Raw genomic sequence first — 15,529 nt, 5'->3', positions numbered from 1 at the left:
ATTACGACAGAGATAAAAATCCGTCTAATAATTATCGTCTTGTGACAGTAAAGTCATTAAACGATAATTTAAGTTAGAAAATAAAGGAGTAAGAAAGCCAAAGCCAAACTATATTTACTTAGATATTAATTTACACTATCCTATAAGCATAAATATACGTCTACGTATACCTATACATATATAAGAAGTTTCGCGTAGATATTTAATGTGCTGTACATATTTAAAAATTTCCCATCAAGTTTTACCCACATACTTATAACTACATAAACCCAGCAATACTTTCTACATAGATAGAGTGGCAAACAATTTTTTCCCTCTACTTAAACATTATTCTATGCCTTTCCCTACATACTACTATACTCCATACACATCCTGTAACTCCTACCTCTTTAACTTTTTTTTTTTTTCATTCTCTTTTCCTATCCTATCACATTTACCACATCCACATCCACACGCTGCCTCACATACATACATATTATTTGTTCATATATATATATATATGTACACCGTATCACACTTTCATCCGCGCGTTTTCCAACGTCACTCACGCGCTGAATTTGTTGACCGGTATCCGGGCTTTCCCTCACTCAAATAACCCATATTTACATCAACTACAACAATAACAATAATAATAAATTTAAGAGAATGGAATGAAACCGCATTGGTTTAGAATAAGATAAAAACACGGGCACAAAATAATAATAACTAAAAAAAAGTATATAAATAAAAATAAAAGAAAATATGAATTAAAGACGTCGCGAGAAAGCGATGAATCAGGAGTCCACGGGAGCGTGGCAAAGTAGTCCTAATTTCCGTCTTCTGTACCGTAAGGTAACAGTACTACATTCTCAGATGCCCTTCGCTTCATCTTATTCTCATTTTATTTATATTAATTTTTTTTATATATCAACTTGTTCCTGTAACTCCTTTACCTTTCATTTACGCGACGGTTCACTCTTATCTCACCTCCTGCAGTTCCGTCTCTCTCATCCTCTCACCTGTTCCCCGATTTTTTTTATCATTATCATTATTGTTTATTTTTTATCCGTAATTTACGTTTCATTGCTCCGCTTATTATCATCATTATTTTTCTTTAAAAAAATACGGAAATTTTTTTTGTCAATTAAAGCGGGAGCTGGAAAAATTTCAAATAAAAAACAACCGGGAAAATTAATTAATGAGTGAAAAAAAATAAGATAATGCCAAGGAAAATAGGGAGAGAGTAGATAAGGGTAAATATGAATAATCCTGTGTGAATAGATAGGGGATTTATATATATATATATATATATATATATATATATATAGAGCTGTTGTATATAATGCGCAGTTGAGTATCATGGGGGTGTGACGTGACGTCATTCAAGGTCGCCAGTAAACTAGAATACGTTACAGCATAACATTGATGCATATGTGGTACATAGATACATATATATATATACATATATATGAATGTATGTTTCTAAAAAAAGATACGAGGGCTATGATATTTTTTAAAATTCAATCCAACCCTTAAAAGGGTTTCAAGAGATGCACGTGCAGCCACGTCATCTTTTTTCCTTTCTTTTTTTACTTGTCTCCGTATTTCAAAGTATGAATGTGACACAAATTCAAATATGGCGCTTTGCGTGCACGAGCAATGAGAAAAAAATAAATGAAACAGGCGATAATAAGAATAAGGATGTTGAAAAAAAGATAAGGTTGAGAAAAAAAATGAGGTTAAAAAAAAAAAGTGGAATGAAATAAAATAAAAAATATATAAGGTAAAATATCACGAGATGGAGAGAACGGATCGAAGAAAGGTAGAATGGGCATGGAGGGAAAGGGTGGAAATGGGTTCTCTTAGTGAGGGTGCTTTTTTCCTGGTCTCCCTTTTCTCTTTGGCTTTCTCGGTACTTGAGTCGTTGCCGACTACGACTGCACGAAGAAAGGGGCAGAAAGAGGGTGGTGGGGTAGGGGGTAGTTATAGTGGTGGCTCTGGACTTGGACGAATAGAACTGGGACTAGTGTAGAATGTAGCTTAGCAGCAGAGTAGAAAATGGTGGGAAGACATAACGGGAAAGAAGCAAAGGGGGATGTAGTGTGCGGGTGGGCGGACAAGGATAAGAGAGTCTCTTTGTATCGGGGTGAAGCAAAGGGATGAAAGCGCTGGGATGAAAAAGCTGGTAGAGACAGATGGCCGTTGGACAATGAGAAACTTGAGAGAGATAAGGTATAGTATAGAGTTGAGCGTATAAGGGCTCAAAGAATATGTATAAGATCCATCCTCAAGTACGAATGGGTGATGAGAGAATACCAAACCCGGAAGAAAGCTTCAGAATAATAAAAAATAAGAATGCTGTGTAGCCAAGTAAATTAGAGAGATTTTTTATTTTACTCTCTCTCCAAGAAGAAATAACGTTAAATTTTGAATTTTAAATATTTGAGTTACTGTAGGCTAGATATATGTGGATGTAAGAACGAGAATGAGCGAGAAAAGGTAAAAGCATAAAAATAATAAGAAAAGATAATATGGTCTTGCTCGTTTTACTCTCATTGGTGGAGTACAGAATAAGAAGTGAAGGCTTTTTCTTTCCTCTCTGGCTCCTCAGTTAGTCTCCTTCGTTGGGTTTGCTGAAGAAACAGGATGTGGGTGGCGGGTGGCGGTCGCTTGGCAAGACGTAGACTGAGGAATGGAGAGAGAGAGGTGAGGAAGAGGTCGGGTGAAAGGCAAGGAGGGTTTGCCGTTGGCAAACTGTTCTCTGCTTCTCTTGCTTCAGCTTCTTCTTCTTCTTATTATTATTCTTCTTCTTGCTCCGGGTGTTCTGCTCCTGCTTCTACTTCACATTCACGTTCCTCGAGTTGGTTTCCAACGAAGCATAGAGGAATGAGTGGATGAGGAGAACGGAAAATAAAAAATGACTAAGACGAGGAATATAAAAGTAAAAAGAAGTTGTCTGCTTCGACTGGTGCTTGGGCAACTTGTAGAGAACGCAGTGGAGAAAGAGCTAAAGCACCAAGAACTACAGAGAAAAAGAGAATATATATATTTTTTTATCATTTTATTTCTCTTAACGTCTCTCTCCGTGCTCTTTTTCCTTTACTTCTTGTGTGTTATATCCCTCTCATGGCGCTTTGAGACTTTACTTCCATTCTACTCTACTGCCTCCTCTGCCTCCTCTCCTGCCTTTACTTTACTTTGCTTTATATATATATATGTATATATACATCCAATCCTTGAAAGTAAAGGGGAAAAGAAACGAGAGAAAAGGAAGAAAAATGGCCAGAAATGTCCGGATGAATAACGGTAGATATCGCAACGAGGAAAGAGCTGGTGTGGGTTTTATTTTATTTTTTATTCTTTTTAGACAAAGATAAAAGCGAAGTATGGTAGCGAAAAATCGAAGACTGTATTCTATATATATGTATAAGGTGTATATGTACGTAGAAGGCTTTCTGTGATGAGAAGTGCGGCCCGGGAGGACCGGAGAAGAAAGAAAGAAAAAGAGATAGAATAGTGGGAGGGGGAGGGAAATCGAGGGAAAGAAGCAAGTTCGAGTTTTAGTTTGCGAGATGTCGAGAGGGGACAAAAGAGAAAATGACAAAGACAAGAAAGGCGAGAGAGAGCTTCACATGCCTCCTTTCATTCTGAGCATCTTTAGCTGCTTGTCAACCATGATAATTCACCTGATGTTTTTTCTTTCTCCCATTTACAAATATATTATCCTTTTTTACTCTTACAGACTCTTATTTATCATAAGTACGCGTATTTTTAGTGGATTTACATTTATATATCTTCATTTTTACTTCCTGTGTCATGCGTGCAGTGACAATAATGGAGAACAAAGATAATGGAGATGGAGATGAGGATGAAAGAGAGAGGTCGGGACTGAGATACGGCTGGAGGTGGAACTGGAGGTGAATGGAAATGGGTGGAATTAAATATTTTTAGTGTTACTGCCGTAAAGATGGACGCAATGAGTGTATAGAGAGCAAGTAATGTGAGGTAAAGTAAGCAAGGCCGATACGGACACTGTTAAATTGTGGAGAATGTGTACGGCAGCATCGGGGTGGCCTAGATTCAACAACTCAAGACCTGCTTTCTAGCCAGCATTTCTCTTTATCACTGCAACCAAGAGAATACTTGCTGCCTACAACCGTGAAGGATCTCAAGAAAATCCTTATGCGTCTGCTTCATTTATTTTCCTTGTCAACGACCGGGACCATCAGCCTGCGGTTTACTTCCCTATGGTTTATTGCTACTGGCAATCATCAGTCACTAATTCCGGGCTGATGATACCGACAATCAATCAATTACTGGGACTGGAGTCTGCACGTACATTCAAACTTCGATTACTGATATCGTATTTTCCTGGTGCCTTTCTAGACGAACTGGGCCAGTGTGTCCTATTGTACTGTACTTGTATTTATTTTTAAAATTTATTACTTGATGATAAGATTAAGTGACGATAAGACTCAATTATTCAGGAAGTATTTGGTGACGTAATTGTTTAATTTATGAGCTCGATTGAGTGTTTATTTAACGTACAGTCAAATACACGTGACCTGAACTTGCCTCCGGCGATTTTAAATTAACCGCGGGAACTGTCATTTTTTTAAATTATCATTAATTATTATTACCTTTATATTATTTACTTAAAAATTACAATAATAATAACAATGATAATAATAAAACTAATTATCGAATTTAAAATGATTAGCAATTAATATATTATCGAGCGGTTTAATTTAAATTTGGCGCGTCAAGTGTCCAAAACAAATCCACGTTCCCTCGCTGTCAAACTGCCGCGTTTGAAAATACAGATTCAAAAGACCCTAATTACTGTTATTATCATCGTAATAATGATAATTATCATTGTTATTATTTATAAAAAATAATTTAATTAATTGACAATGACTAATAAAAATATACGATTATTTTTTTTTCCTACCTTACCATGACCCGTATGACAAATCAGCTCTTAAAGATGTTATGGTGAACAAGGCAATAAATAGTAAACAATAAACAAATAATTGTGCAATTGGGCCTCTGTAGGCCCGTTAAATTGCACTAGTAAAAATAAATAAACTCGCGTTTTTAAATTTCACTTAAAATAAAAAATAGAAAATTTTAAAATGTCACTGTCAGTTGGTTTAAATTTTAAAAATTTATCCCGCGAATTGTCATTTACTTTAGCAAATATATTATTACAAGTTTATATATTTATTTATATTTATATTTATATGTATGTATAAATCACGTTTATTTTGTGTACCGGGATGTATGATAACACGACTACGTCGCACCGCGACGTGTGACAAGCGGCGAGTGTTGTGTAAAAGCCAGTACAGGCAAAGTCTCTCACTCTCGCGGCTCGAGAGAGAGCGGCAGCCAGTGCCAGCACTGGGTACGGTTCCGTTTTGCGTTGCCGCACTGGCGAGAGGGAGTGAGAAAGAGGGAGATATCACTACTGTAGAGCAGAGTGAACTGAGTCTAGAGTGTAGAGTGTAGATGAGAGAGTACACATTGTAGTTGGTCTACTTGGTGAAAACGCTACAGTCCGGCACCTGGACCCGAGTATACCTCGAGCATAATGTAGACTATAGATTACAAATGTACAGTGAGGTATAGTCAAGTAGCGCAAGACGATGATGGCGCAAACCGATTAAGCGATTTTGTTGTGGACCCCGATTTTTTCTTTTTCTATTTTAGCTCCTTCTCTCTCCTGCTTTCCACTTCTAGTTCCCATATTTTTTCCTTCTCTTCTCTGCTCTGCTCTTCTACTTCTATACATCGACATTTCTGCAACTGTGCTTACCATCTATATATATATATATATATATATACTCGGTAGTTCTCTACCGTGCCTGTGCCCGGTTGCAGTAAGTGGTGAATAGACACCCAAACGGAAACCCACGCCTTTTCCCACCAACGGAGTCGACGCAATTCCCCGACGTTAAGCTACAGAGAATCCTCGACGCCAAGCTAAGGATTATCAGGCCTGGCTCAGTAATTTTAACGCGCCCGCGGAATTTTAAAATTTGAATTTTTAATTTTTTTAAAATTCCCGCGCAATTTTTATTTAAAAAATTGCGGGGGTGTAGGAGTCAGAGGTGGGCTGGTGAGTGATGGGATTTTGGAAAATTGGGAGGTGTGGATTTGGAAATTTGAAATTTTGAGAGCGCGGGATTTTTGAATTTTTAAGACGGCACTGAGTCATTTCACTCGACGCGTTCCACTGAAAACTAACAGCTGCGCGGTGGGAGCTATTGCGTCTTCTGCGCCGCGTTTCTCCCCACCAGGGAGATATTATTTCCGTTTGTGCTGAGCTGGTGAGCAAGCTCTGGCAGCCTCGTTCGATCGTTACAGCCCGAGGAGCAGCCATTGTGTAAAAAGAACCCAAGACGCTCGGATAGTGCACGCAGAGGACCGGATCGCCGGACGTAGTTTTTCCTTTTTTTAAACTTTTGTGATAATTTATAGACTGTGCCAACGTAGGTGAGTTACATATTTACATTTTTATATAAATAACATATTATTTAATATTTTAATTGTCATTTTTTGAATTACTAACGTAAACGTTTGTCCGAACTTGTGGTGACGCGGCGTCCTTTTAGACGCGATCTCTCAGACTGACTTTTATTAATAATTTTAATTAATTAACTCATTCAAATTAAATATTTACATTAACAATATTTATTTTTAATATTTTTTATTATAATTTATGCGTATTTTTAATTAATTGCGTCATTTTTCCGCGCTTTTTTCTCACTCATCGCCATCTTGTCTCGTTAGTTCATCTAGGCCGCCATTGTATGACCATTGCACGGCGACAAATCTATGTGTTGTAATTTTTTTTTTTTTTCCTAACATATTTTAACTCTAATTACCTCCAACGATTACTCAATACCGCAATTTAAACGAATTGATTTAATTATTTTAAAATTATTTACTTTCCCGCGAAATTTAAAAAATTTAAAATTGCATTTATTTAATTATTTGAAATTTGAAAACAAATGACGTAATTGTTTGTTGTTTTTTTTTTATTTACTCAATTTTTTTTTATTTTTTTTATTTTAATTATAAATTTTTTTTTCCTCAACATTTGAATGTCGGTTGAGTTTCCGGAAAAGGGGGGTCGGTACGTGCATGGTAATCGAAAATTTCTCTTCTCTCTTTTCTCTAGCTCTATCTCTTTCTATCCCGGTGTTAGCTCGCCGGCGTTGCGCGTCGGTTCTATGGTGGCGATGGTGGTGGGGTCGGGCAACGGAACTTACGCCATTGTCGTGAAGGGCAGCGCTTAGAACGCACGTCGCGTTGGAAGCTCCAGGGTGTTTTATTTAAATTATTTTTTTTTTTAAAACTAAAACTATTTTGTGATAAATTATTTGTTGTCCACTTGATTACTGGTGAGTCCACAATCACTTTAACATTTTTTCAATTTTTTATCTCGATTATTTTCCACTTTATCGCGGATTCGTGAACGTGACGCTGGAAAATCGTGCATGCGATCAATACCAACAACTTCCTTTACATAATAATTTAATTGAATCATAAATATTATTGTCTTTGAAAAAAAATAGTCGTCGTAAATTATATTGTGAGCTTACGACGTTTAATTAATTTTTGAATTTAAAATATTTTTCGCGTCGAATTTTCATTTGAGTTTTCGCCATTTTGTCCGGGATCGACCCCGTTGGCGGCCATATTGGGTGCCCCCGTTCGTCGTTGTGTTTCCACGGGGAATTTATGATGGGGGAAAGAGGACAAGTCTAACAACCTTTTGTGCTTAGACTTGAATTTTTTATCACCGCGTACTTGAATTTTAAATTTATTTTTATTTTTCCACTAGAATTTTTTTGAATTGAATTTAAAATTTTTTAAAATAAATTTAAATAATTAATTAAATCAATTTTACCTTAACATCGCGAGTAACGCAATTTTATCTCAATAATAATATAAATAAATTACGCAATAGTTGGCGCGCAAGCGTTTAATAATAAAGTTGGTCGATCGTTGCTTCAACATCCCCACCATTGAATATTTAACAATAAAATTCTACTGAGTTTGCGCGGTTTTCAACAACTTGCTCAATTGATTTTTCATCGCGTCACTTGTAAATTAAATTCTCCAAAATAAATTTTAAATATTTGCCATCAATTTTACAAATTCAAATTATTTAAATAATCGCGCGTAAATTCAAATTTGAATTTTTGTCAAAATTAAAAAATTTAAAATTTACAACAAAGAAAATAATTTTTTGGGCACTTGAATATTTAGTGGGCCATCCCTGATTTTCTTGTAAGCCGGTAGTCGTTAACTGCGCAGTAACCGTGTGCGCAGCATTGGATAACTCGAAGTTTCCATGTCGCGTCTGCGCAATACATTTTGCGTTCACCTCCCGCATCATCCCCACTCAGATTCTGATCGGTTTAGAGCAAAGTCGTTACCGTTAGGAGGACACGCACAAAGGAAAAAGGCCATACTAGCCGGACGCGCTTGCATCACAGCCATTTTGGAAGCTTCTCTCCAACGTCACGGAGCTTTCGCGTCGCGTCACCACAAATTCATTTAAATAAAACTTTAAAATTATTTAAACAAACAAACAACATTTGCTACGCGATTTAAAACCGTTTGTGCCAAGACTGATGAATTTAAATAATAATAGGCATTATTATTTCTTTTTGTTTTTGAATTGTGATCGGTCGTCTACAGTCCACCCTGACCATTATTGATACGAAGCTGCAACAAAGACACGATATCATGGGGGACGACGACCAGCAGTTCTGCCTTCGGTGGAACAACCACCAGACGACGCTTATACAAAACTTCGATACATTGCTGGAAAGCGGTACACTGGTTGACTGCACCCTAGCAGCGGAGGGGAAGTACCTAAAGGCCCACAAAGTTGTCCTCTCCGCGTGTAGTCCATACTTTGAGGTAAATATCATTTTTTATTATTCATTTTTATCATTTCATTATTGATCTCCATAAAATTTCATTCTCTTAAAAAAAAAAAAAAATTAAAATCTTTGTCTTGATAAAAAAAAAAAAAAAGTAGAGTTGAAATTCAAAATTTTGTACCTGGAAAAAACCAGAGTTGATTCAGAAAAAAAAGTAGAGCATTGATTAGAAGTAAAAAGTAGTAACGGTAAAAATATTTAACGATTGAGTCATTTGGTGTTGGGTATCATGAGAATGAAAAGAGAAAATGAGCTGGGAGAGGTAAAAAAAAAAAGAAAGAAAGAAAGACCAGGTCGATAGTGGTTGGCGTCGCCGGCCCGAGCGTTAGATCAATACCAAATAGAAAGAGAGGCGAGGAGGTGATGTCGAAACACAAGATGGCCGCCAGTGAGCAGAAGCAGACCTGGGAAACAGGAGGTTCAGAGAGGGGGCATCCCCTCCTGCGAGTCCTGATCAATACAGGGAAAGCAAGATGGCCGGTTCCAGGGAACTCGCCCTGATAACTTTTTTATTCATGACTCAATCGATATTTAGCTTTGCCATTACTTGATAATAATCATCATCATCATTGTCATTGATTATTTATTATGCAATAGGTAATTTGCCATCATCTGATTATGTATTTATTTGATTACAGGGTCTGTTAAGCGAACATTATGACAAACATCCAGTCTTTATCCTCAAAGACGTAAAGTTTAAAGAACTCAAAGCCATGATGGACTACATGTACAGGGGAGAAGTAAATATTTCCCAAGACCAATTGGCAGCGCTACTAAAAGCCGCAGAGTCCCTACAAATAAAAGGGCTCTCTGAAAGTAAAACTGGCAGCGGTGGTAACACAAGCGGCAGCAGTAAGGCGGAAACAAGATCCCAAAAGACTGCACCTCAACCTACTGCTCCATCGTTGGACATTCCTCACTCGTCTTCCGGCCTCACCATTGAGAAAAACAGTAAAGTTCCACGTCAAAGTCTGGCACAAACATCTGTTGGCGATTTACCTGAAGACTCTGCAAGCCCCTCATTATCTAAAGGCATTTCCTCCAGGTAATTGTCGACTGCCAGTCATTAATCACCAGTCATTACCAGGAGTTACTGGTTTTTAAATTAATTTTTTATTTATATTTGCTTACAGGGAAGGCTCAGTAAGTCCGAACGGACGAAAACGTAAAAGATATAGGAGAAGAAGCTTGAACGATGACAACCCTATTGACAACCACGAAACCTCTAACTCGAGCGACATGTCTCATCAACCAATGAACGTGCCTGCTCCTGGCGTAGCACCGATCGCTGATGAAAAATCAATGTCTGAATCCGCCGACTCACTTGGCAGATCAGCTCTCATGCAACAACTAACCAAACCCGCCGACGAAATGCTACAGGTAATTTATTTTTTCCTGATCATTTTTTTTATCACACTTCAGAAGACACTTGAATTTTTCGCTAAAAATTTAATTTCTGAGCGCCAGCGCCTAATGGAGGTTGAGTTTTACACTCAACTTCTCTCGCTTCGTTGGCAGATTAAAGATCCTGCTCTATCCTACTGTCGCGTCTTATTACCATGACTTGGTCAGTTCGGAAACGGCATGAAACATTTTTTAAACACAACTACAAATCTTTTACGAAATTTTTTTATTTATTAATAGGAATATTTTTTTCTAATGATGAATTTTTAATTGCAGATGCCTGTGGAAAAACCTGAGCCTAATGATACCTTGATTGAGCCAAAGTCTGAGTACCTGGAGGACCCTGAAGAAAGTGTAGAAGACTTGACGCTTGATGACGACTTTAATGACACGAATGACTTAGAACCAGATAACAACCGAGCCGGACCGTCCCATGATTCATCTCACCCTGGTACGATTTTATTTTATTTACTCCCTTATTATTTAAGTTTTTTAAAATCCATTTTATTTTTCGACTCAAACATTAAGTAAAAGTTGGCAGTAAAAATTTTCATAGCAAAAAAAAAATTAATAACAAATACTTTGATTTAAAATTTTCTCTTATCAGCTGATAAAAAATCAGGTCGAGTCTAGACTTTGTCGCGCACTTGGAAAATCGCGACGTGGCACTTTTATTTTTTGCATCCTCAATTATTTTCTTACTTGACTTTTTTTTTTATAATGAAAATAAATTTTTTTCTTCACGGGAGGAAAAAAAAATCGAGATGTAGAGCTTGGGTTTCCTCGTTGCAGGTAGGGGGGCGGGAGCGCGGTCTTGTACGAGAGGTAATTTTGTTGCTGGTGGTGAGACGGACACCACCAACTGGGCAACTCATTTCCTCGATTACAAAAAGGTATCGATTGTCAGCAATTGTCATATTAACAGTAACAGTAGGAATCAAAGAAGAATATCGCGTCCGGATGTCGACGTGTCCGCGTTGCTCAAGTCACTCGCCAACAAACAGGGTAGAAAATATAGTTTAGACTCAGTTAAAATGTCTCTGGAGGCAATATTGCAGCAAGGGATCAGTACAACTCAAGCTTCTGAGATGTACGGAATAAATCGATCTACTCTGCAATTTTATTTGAAAAAATTAAATGTCGTTAGACGTCGCTGGAGGCAGCCTCCGGCAACTCTAGTCGTTCAGCATAAATACTAAATTTTATTTAACGCATTTTTATTCCGTTATTTCATCGCTAACTTTATCTTGTGAGTAGATAAATATATATATATATAGATATATGTTTAATTATATTAGATAATTAAAGTTTATCTATAATGCACTTGGTGATAATTAATTTAGACTGATTTAAACAGTATTTGTTATTAGTTTTAAATTTTATTTAATTATAAGAAATATATAAGAAATTACATATTTATTAAATATATATTGTATCACATGTAGATAATTACTGGCCAACTTGTAATAGAAAAGACAGAAATAAATGTCGCGCACTTAAAAGTTGATGGATTTTAATTATTTTTTAATTACGAATTTTTTTGATGGAAAATTTTGTATTTATTTGTAATTTTTTTTTATTTTATCAGGCCATGCATCGTGGCACGTAACTGGCGACCGAAGTAACGCTGGAGGCGTTGTCGGTTCAGTAGCTGGTGCACCAGGATCTAATGACGAAGTCTTTATGGCAGCCCAGGAAGCAGCCAACGCTCACCGCGACTCTCAAGGTAGGCACAACTGGCCATTTTTTAAATGCCTCAGGCTCCCGTAACAATCGGCACAATTTATTTCGTAATTCAAACTTTGCCGCCATTTTATTTTTTTTATCAATGACCAGCTCGAGTCAATTGCGCGTAATTAAGATTTTAAATTCACTCATAAAGAGACAAAGAATTTTATATAAATATTTTTTTTTTAATTTAACAATTAAAGTGCCCATTGCGCAGGCGAGTCGAGGTTTAAATTTTACGTTGCCGGACAAAGTGGTTCAACTAAAAAAGTCGGTGATGTTTCAAGCGTAGCACGGTCTCTGAAAGAACTCTAATAGTAGTTCTATATTTTTTTGTGGTCAGGGCACGTCATATATATTTTTACACTAAAAATATATAAAAATTTCAGTACATGTTTATTTGTTTTATGTTCAAATTTGGATCTTTATTTTAATTATTATTTTTCACTCGCTTCCACGCGATGCGAGAGCGATTGAGTCCCCAAAATTAAACCCACGAATTTTTTTTCTCATAAAAAAAAATAATTAAATTTCTCTCGGTCTCGCAACGTGTAGTCGCGTCCTCTCTCTCCTGGAAATTCATCAGCAGAAGATTTCAAAGTCTCCATGCCCCGCCATTTAATTAAATTTAAAAAAATTTCAGAGTAATATTTCCTGCGCGTTAAAGATAAATTCGGTTGAGTAAATTCGCAAACACGCAACATCAGATATTTTAACAGAAGGGGAGAATGAGATAAAAGGAGTTTTTTTTCGTGGCGTTCCCACGAAAACTCGCTGGCCTTGGTCTCTATTGAGAGCTTAGAGAGAAACGCGCATCGTTCTGATACAAAACTACTCCATACGGTGAATTTAAACATAAAAGACCCCCGGGGTTACAGACGAACCCAACCAGCATCTACTATACATATATCTACACTATATATATATAAATATATAAAACTAGACCCGCTATATTAGGAGTTCTTAGGTCTGCAAACTTGTCATTCTCAGTAAAAGCGATCCGTGTTCGTATTCGCGAAACAACTGAACCTCATCCGCGTATGGATGCCAACTTAAAACGTACGAGCAGCAGCTTACATCTACTGGCTCAGCAACTCGGTATCAGTATAATAGAACGTCTACAATATCCATGTTCTCCGGCGTGAGAAGCTAAGAAATAAAATAACAGGCATGAGAGCACGACCTAGATTCCATTCTCGGGTTCTATGCTCTCTCGCGACACGTAGGCCAAGATAAGGCTCCAAGTTTCCTCCGCCAAGATTTTAAATTTTATTACAAACCAACGGCCACATTTTATCTATCAGCGAATTATTTTTTTTTTTTTTAAATTTACGCAAAGAAAAACGCGACGCAGCTGTTGGTTTTTTTCGTACCTACATCTGGTGGTACAGCTGTCGCTGGCAGATGCGAGCCAGGATTTTTTGGAGACCCATGGAAAAGATTGTCGGTAGTACGCGTACGTGCTTTCGTAAAACACATGTCGGAAATAAATATATATATATTAATTATACGGTAATAATTATGTAGGCCACGTGTTACTCGGTTTTATAATAATTATCGGAACAGGTATAGAGATCGTCAGCGCGACGATCCAACGTGGGATTTCTCAAGGTAAAAACGGAGAGAGAGGGAACGACCTCTCTGTCAATGCTAGCGGTCGATGCCTCGTTATTACATCAAATATATATATTTTATCACTGATAAATATATATACATTACATTTAATTATAATTTACCTCCGTTAAAACTCAGCGGTTCCCTCGTAATTTAAAAATTTAAACAATCGGAGTACGTAAAAAAATAAGTCGCTCGCATTGATCGATGGTCGTTTTTATTCAGAGACTTGTTACCTTGAATCCTGTTGACCAACGCGCCGAGGATTGAACCTCTACATTATGTGCCCTTACAATTTAAAGGTCCAATGTATTAATTTTCAATTTTTATTTTTTATCAGTTCATTTAATTTTTTTTTTTTTTTAATTAATAATTATTAGAGTCTCGTAAAATTTAGTACCGATGTTGTACCACGTTGTCTGCAACGCGTAGTTGAAATATAAATATAAATGTTTGTGAACAAGCCACAACGAAAAAGTAAAATATTTATTAAAATAATTATTAAAAATTGATTAATTATTTTAATTAAAAAAAATATTTTGCTCGTTCGTTCTGCTAACTCCCAATTAAAAAATAATCCCCATTACAAGAGTCAAGATACCACCCTTTGTAGTCGTGTTCGTGTTTATGTTCAGTAGCGATTTTGTTGCACTTGGCAACAAAATAAATTTTTGAATTTAAATGAAATCTGTAAATGTTTGAATAACAATTAATTAAAAAGGGAGGATACTCTTGGATAATCGTAATTTAAAATACGGGACATCAATGTGTTCACACTCAAATGGCACGCTTGCACTTCATTTTATTTATTATTTTATTTAATATATATATTTTTAATTTAACTACTAAACTTTACTTTTCTTTCTTTCACTTTACATTTTATTTTACTTTACTCTTTATTTAAAAACGTACGACTGGCCTTAGATCCCGATTGCACGCAGGGACTAGTATCTAAGTCTGTCTGATTAAATTTTTCATCATTCATCATATATATAAATTACAATAATAAAAATTAAGGTCTCTCGTACGTACGTTAAGTCACAAGTGTGAGCAACACATTAATCCATATACATTTATAAATTTGTGCCATTTATTATTAATTTGTCTTGCATGTTTTCGCTTCCTTCAGTAGTTTTAATAATTAACTCACGTGTTCACTTGCCCGGTAAATTAACATCCAAGTAAGTGGTGGCGGTAAAATTTAAAAATTCAAATTTTAAAATGAATTAAATGATAATTTTACGGCGCAAGTGAACACGTTAAGAAAACTACATACATTTATAAGATATATAAATATAAAAAAATATTTTTTATATTTTCTACTAACCCACGTGTACATACTCGCTTATTTGTTCGTAACGCATACATCAATTGTTTATTAACCCATTTTACATATAAATGTACTTGCATATTTAATCATGTATACATGAATTTTTTAATTAATCAATTCATATATACATGTTATATTTATATAAATGTCCATAAAAGCCCTATGGTACATATATGATATTGTTATATTATTTATAATTAATTTTAAACATACAATTGTAAACAATTTATTTAATTGACTAATTGTTAACTGGTATTGTAATTTAAATTTTTTTATATTTTTTTTTTTTATTTTTTTGAACTGTCATTTATGTATTTCATGACCATGTTCATCATGTTGCTTTTATGCTTCGTGTACTTTTACTCCAAGTGTCTAGGCAATGAGAAGATGAAGTAGGCGAAGAAGAGAGAAGAGTGAACTGGTCGGCTGTTGCTCAGACGAGCGATTTCTCGGACTGAGTGAGAGTTGACCTTTTCATTTATTTACATTATAGTCAAGAGAGAAGAGACAA

General features: G+C 36.0%; 2 protein-coding genes across 15 annotated transcripts in view; one reads left to right on the top strand and one right to left on the bottom strand.

Moving 5' to 3' along the window:
- The window catches only part of LOC130670266 (protein bric-a-brac 2-like), a 35,057-nt gene extending 29,384 nt beyond the window's left edge, over positions 1-5,673 (bottom strand). Inside the window, exon 1 of one of the 2 annotated variants that reach the window (XM_057473587.1) lies at positions 4,931-5,673. In XM_057473587.1, the coding sequence (XP_057329570.1) occupies positions 4,931-4,938 (8 nt within the window). In that variant the 5' untranslated portion in view covers positions 4,939-5,673. The remainder of the gene's footprint in view (positions 1-4,930) is intronic. The other variant, XM_057473588.1, reaches the window with a different exon arrangement.
- A 643-nt stretch (positions 5,674-6,316) lies between these two features.
- LOC130670264 (longitudinals lacking protein-like) overlaps positions 6,317-15,529 on the top strand; it is a 216,444-nt gene continuing 207,231 nt past the window's right edge. For 12 of the 13 annotated variants that reach the window (XM_057473580.1, XM_057473579.1, XM_057473582.1 and 9 more), the window contains exons 1-6: positions 6,317-6,477; positions 8,695-8,919; positions 9,581-9,987; positions 10,076-10,322; positions 10,623-10,797; positions 11,935-12,072. In XM_057473580.1, coding sequence (XP_057329563.1) covers positions 8,743-8,919; positions 9,581-9,987; positions 10,076-10,322; positions 10,623-10,797; positions 11,935-12,072 — 1,144 coding nt within the window. In that variant the 5' untranslated portion in view covers positions 6,317-6,477; positions 8,695-8,742. Of the gene's footprint in view, positions 6,478-7,226; positions 7,389-8,694; positions 8,920-9,580; positions 9,988-10,075; positions 10,323-10,622; positions 10,798-11,934; positions 12,073-15,529 lie in introns of those variants that run through there. The other variant, XM_057473570.1, reaches the window with a different exon arrangement.

The sequence above is a fragment of the Microplitis mediator genome, chromosome 6 (genome assembly GCF_029852145.1).
Source record: "Microplitis mediator isolate UGA2020A chromosome 6, iyMicMedi2.1, whole genome shotgun sequence".
Classification (NCBI taxonomy): domain Eukaryota; kingdom Metazoa; phylum Arthropoda; class Insecta; order Hymenoptera; family Braconidae; genus Microplitis; species Microplitis mediator.
Note: the sequence above shows the minus strand (reverse complement) of the source record. Positions and strands in the feature narration are given on the sequence as shown.